Source organism: Prunus avium, chromosome 3 (genome assembly GCF_965620075.1).
Source record: "Prunus avium chromosome 3, drPruAviu1.hap1.1, whole genome shotgun sequence".
Classification (NCBI taxonomy): Eukaryota; Viridiplantae; Streptophyta; class Magnoliopsida; order Rosales; family Rosaceae; genus Prunus; species Prunus avium.
Genome location: NC_142286.1, coordinates 26,738,831 through 26,744,317, shown reverse-complemented (window position 1 = coordinate 26,744,317; position 5,487 = coordinate 26,738,831). Strand labels below are relative to the sequence as shown.

The 5,487-nt window shown below is 39.2% G+C and overlaps 1 protein-coding gene across 1 annotated transcript; it reads right to left on the bottom strand.

Moving 5' to 3' along the window:
* Positions 1-2,308: 2,308 nt before the first annotated feature.
* Positions 2,309-3,235, bottom strand: LOC148295836 (uncharacterized). Its single transcript, XM_088250606.1, has one exon. The coding sequence runs from the start codon at positions 3,233-3,235 to the stop codon at positions 2,309-2,311; it is 927 nt and encodes a 308-aa protein (XP_088106732.1).
* Positions 3,236-5,487: the final 2,252 nt, after the last annotated feature.

Sequence of the window (5,487 nt, the reverse complement as noted above, 5' to 3'; positions counted from 1 at the left end):
GATGACTTTTTCACTTTGAAGGTGGTGAAAGGTGAAAATGCAATTAAGGGGGGGGGGGGGGTTTGTTGGGGAACGGGTGGGCCGACATATAGAGATAAGCCGTAAGGGTCGCGCAGAACTCAGAACCACAGTGGCTAGGGTTAGCAAAAACTAAGTCTATAAAAGAGAAAGAGAAGGAGGGGGGAAAACACACAAACTTAGAAACACACAAAAGAGAAAAGAAAGAAGAAAAGAAAGTGAGAAATCAAATGGCCTCTTCCTACCCATTTTCGTTGGATCTCAACCTAGCTCCACCGACTCAGACATGGGGCCAAGCAGCGGCACCAGTATGGGTGCCCTACTTTGCCTCCGCACGAGGGCCCGTGACAGTAACTGACTCAATACTCCTGGACAATGATGTTTCCATTGGAGTTGGCAGAAATCTAGTGACACCCAAAGATATACGTGTGCTGGGAACAAGGGATGACAACCGGGTCACGAGTGATGCCCTGGCATTGAGCGTGCAGAGCACATCATGTGTCGCAAGTTTGGGTCATCGCCTACTTGCGAAGTCCCATGAGATAGAGGTGCTGAAAGGTCAGTTGGCGGCGGAGCGAAGCATGGTTGAAGAGTGTCAGAGTGTTATAAAAAGCTTGAAAAGGGAGAGGGCAAGGATAAAGGAGGTGAATCGACATCTCGACATCAGCTGGAAGTATTGCGGGAAGAGAATAAAAATATATCAAAAATGGTAAGTTTTTACTCTCAGGACATGAGAAAGTAGCTGGAGGACCTAGACCGACCGGGTAAACGCAAGCAAGCAGATCGCGAGAGTAGTTATGCTCAAGCGAAGAGTGCGATCTTTGGAAGCTCAAGTGGTGAGCCCCAAGAGGCTGTGCGTGAAGCCCCGGAAGAGGACAGCCATAAGGCCAAACTCAAAGCTCCTATGGTCGAGACACTGAGCACTGTGAAAAAGTGATTCTAATATATTATTGGTGTGCCTGTTTGTTTCGCCCTTCCCTTGTATTTTTTTTTGTTTCACTCGGAAATAAAAGAAAAGAAAGTTGCAAAAGAAAAAGAAAAAGGAAAACAAAACAAAACACACTTCCCAAACTGAAATAAAGGAAATGCGACAAACGAAAAAGAACACGCGAAACACAATGCACCAGAAAACAGGGAGAAAAAGGAAAAAAAAAAGTAAAGTGAAAGTAGAAATGCTCCCCTTTAATTGGACGCGACCGCAAAATGCTCGGGAAATCTAAAGTGGTGTTGGCTCCCTCATCAGCATATGTCTATTTAAACCACACCTCGTTAAGCAGATGATACCCTGCATTTCTTCCTGCAAACTCAAGGAAAACCATCAAATAAATCCAGAAATAAAACAATGGCATCCTCATCTATGCTCATTGATGACCTCAACCTTGAGTTATCACTTGCACCACCGAATGCCCAGATAAGGGCTCCTCCAACCCCTGTCTTCCTATACTCTTCTTATCACCAGGGCTCGGCCTCAAACTTCTCTGAGGCGGTGCCTAGTAGCATGACTGTCAGTAGACTCACACCGGCAGATCATCTGCATGTGGCACAGAGGTCTGACAAGGCGGCAGTAGAGGAGTCTCACACTTTAACCATGCTCCACGCGGTCTCGGCCACAAATCTGGGCTTGCGCCTATTAGCAAGAACGCGAGAGTGTGGAGCTCTGAGTGAGGAGGTGGCTGCCCTAAAGGCTCAAGTGGCAGACTTGCAGAGGCGGCTCTACTGTGCTAACCAGCAGGTAGACACACTAGAGAAGAGAAACGAGGACCATGTAGAGCTACTACAGATTCTACAAGTAAGAGCAAATAGAGGCAATTAGCATGATGCCTCAGGTGGCTGAGAATGCAAAAAGAAACATGTGATTCAGAAATCTACGTACGCATTTTCAAATTGTGTTTGTAATCACATGTTATGGAATGAAATAAGCATTCAAGTCAAATTTCTGATTGAGCAATCATGAATCAAATTTCTTATATGAAACACTGTTTATGAATAATGGAGATTTAAGATCAAACAATGTCATAGAGAAAAGTTGGAAGGGAAATAAAATTTAAAAAAAGTAAGAAAAAAGAAAAAAAAAAGAAGAAGTTACACTAACAATAAAAGTTGAAATAAACAAACCAAACAATCTCTTAATTAAAACCACCAAAATAAAATAAAATAAATAAATAAATAAAAATTCGTGCAAGAAATTAAAAGAATAGTTGGAATTTTTGCACTAGGTGTTCAAGACGCGTCTTTAAGTTCTTATCCACCTTCAAATAAATCCTTATGAAACAACTGGTAGTTCCTCAAATTACAGTATCCAACCATTATCTTCTTGCACCTGTGCAGAATCCAACAAAGAAAAATTATAATTTACTTCAGAATCTTGTGCAAAATCATAATCTTCATTGACCAAACAAGTTTGCAAAGAATCAGAAAAACAAGAAGAATTAAAAAAATCTTGAACAATTGTATCAATCATGTCAACTTCTTCGTAATTTTCTTCGCTTTCAGGTTGCTTGCGTATGTTGAATATGTTGAGCTCCAATGTCATGTTCCCAAATGATAGTTGCATAAGTCCATTCCTGCAGTTAATATGAGCATTAGCTGTAGCAAGGAAAGGTCTTCCAAGAATAATAGGAATTTGAGAACTAGAATGCGCAACTGGTTGAGTATCCAAAACTATAAAACCAACAGGAAAATAGAATTTGTCTACCTGAACCAGCACATCTTCCACCATACCTCTTGGAATTTTTACTGAACGATCAGCCAATTGCAATGTTATAGAGGTGGGTTTTAATTCACCAAGACCCAATTGCTTATAAACCGAGTAAGGCATCAAATTTACACTAGCAACCAAATCTAATAAAGCTTGCTCAACATAAAAATTCCCAATAACACATGAAATTGTGGGACAACCTGGATCTTTATACTTGGGTGGAGTATTAGTTTGAATAATTGCACTTACATTTTCAGTTAAAAATGCGGTCTTTTGAACATTGTGCTTTCTTTTTACAGTGCATAAATCCTTTAAAAATTGTGCATATGAAGGAATTTGTTTGATAGTATCCAAAATAGGGATATTGATTTTCACTTGTTTAAAAACCTCCAAAATTTCAGGATTTAAGTCTTTCTTAACTGCCTTAAGTGCTTGTGGAAATGGGACAGAAGAAGGATATTTCAAAATTCCAGAATTATTCTCATTTTCTTTAATATTATCTTCACTACTCTTTGGCATTTCAAAATTCTTTTCTTTTTCAACATGTTTTGAATTTTCTACCTCATTCAAATATCAGAGAACAAATTGAAAATAAAATATAAAACATGAACAAGACGACGGTTTTTACAAAATAATCGTCGTTTAATATAAATTCAGACGACAGCATCTATAATCACCGTCGTTATTAAGATACCCAAACCCAGAATTTTATACGAGGTTCTGGTAGCCTAAAGACGATGTTTAATGGAGAAATAGTCGTCTTTAGGCTACCAGTTGCGGCTTAAAACGCAGACGACGGGAGTAAATGAACAACCGACATATAATAAACATTTGGACGACAGTTTGATCCGTCAACCGTCGTCGTAGTTAAAAAAAAAAACAGCTTCAATCTCCCATCCCCATTTCTTTTCCAAGAACCCATGGCCAAACAAACATAAAAGAACCCAAACAGAGAGTAATTATTACAAGAATGCAAACACCAAAACATAAAACAACCCTAATATAGCTACCAATTAAGAACCCATAGCTACCAACGAAAACATTTATGGATTTAAGAAGAGATTAGGGTTAAAGGGACTAGGGTTGTACTTACATGGATATTGAGAGAGAGCTGAGAGAATATCACAACTGCTTGAGGCAGACGACGGGAGAATATACCCAATGCTTTGAGAGAGAGCTGAGAGAATATAACAAAAGCTACCAATTAAGAACCCATAGCTACCAATGAAAACATTTATGGATTTAAGAAGAGATTAGGGTTAAAGGGACAAATTTATGGGTTGTACTTATATGGAGATTGAGAGAGAGCTGAGAGAGAGCGAAAACTTTAAGACAAATTTAAATATATGAAAGTCAATTAAATGAGATTTTAATTTAAAAGAAAGGGAAATGTAAAACAAAATGGGATTTCTAGAATTACCTCATGTATACTGATATCACTGTGGTTCCAATCTCAACCATGGAACAAAACTGCAAAATATCATCAAGTAAGAGGAAGGTATCATGCTCAAATCCAAACACTTCCTTGGGCATGTGAACTGTCACAGCCTCGTTAGTAGGCAACAACTTGGTCTGGACATGTTGGCATAAGGCTAACAGAGGAGGTGGCATGTCTAGCTTTGAGAGGTCCTGTTACAAGAAATAAATAAAGAAATATAAGTTAGTTTGTGTGTGAACTAAGATAAACGACTCTAACTAAACCCAAAAAACAGACGTGGTATATAATATAAACGACGGTTTCTAGTAAATACTGACGGAGGAAAGGTTATAGACGTCGGTAAGTACATAACCGTCGTTGTGTGAAATTTATAATGTCGCTATACTAAAGAAAGGTCGTCTAATTAAAATGCAGTTCATGCTATCATGAAATAGACGACGGTTTATAAAAGAGTTAGACGACGGCAAAAAACACAGTCGTTATTTTTAATGTCCCATAATTTGCAAAACAAGTAAAAGCGTCGTGGTATTTAACTCAACACGACGCTTCCCTGAAGAAACAGACGTATTATTGTTTTCCAACGTCGGTAAATATATACCGTCGTTGTTTTAAATGTTAACGTCGGATATTAAAAAGAGCGACGTCTATTTAAAATTTAAAATGCAGAAATAGAAAATAGCAGAGATTTTATCGTGTCCTCTTCCTGTTTTCCAGCAGTATCAGCTTCAGGCTTTGGATCTTCTAATCCCAAAGCTAAGGGTGTGATACCAGTGGCCCCAGAGCAGCTTGCCTTATCAGACGTTGGATTTTTTGGGCTTTGATCTTGAGGGGGTAAAGTAAGTGGAGTAATTGGAGAAATTGGGGTTTTGAGCATCAGGCTGGGATCAAAATTAGGAACTAGTTGATGGAAATATGCCAACATAGCCTCCCTCTCTGCGCTGACTGCTTCCGTTATAGTTTCCCTTGACTTCGCCTCAATCCTCAAGGTCTCTTCTCTAATTGCCTCCCTCACACTTTCCTTCAATTTGTCACCAAATTGCACTCTCTGCTGTTTCGGCAAATTGAAGAACTGAGTTGGGGAAACATCAGCACCAACTCCTCTGACTCTCCCACCATGCTCGGGGGTTCCCAAAGCAAGAGTCAAGACATCATTGATCCCGGAGACAGTCAAAGTGCCTTCGCTGACTTGCTTTTGCAAATCATCCTGAAAGAGAGAAAGAGAGATTGTTAGAAACTGAGCAGAGGGTAAAACAGATAAATAAACCGACGTTGTAAATTACAAACAACGACGGTTTTCTTAAATTACTGACGTAGTATTAATTTACACACGTTG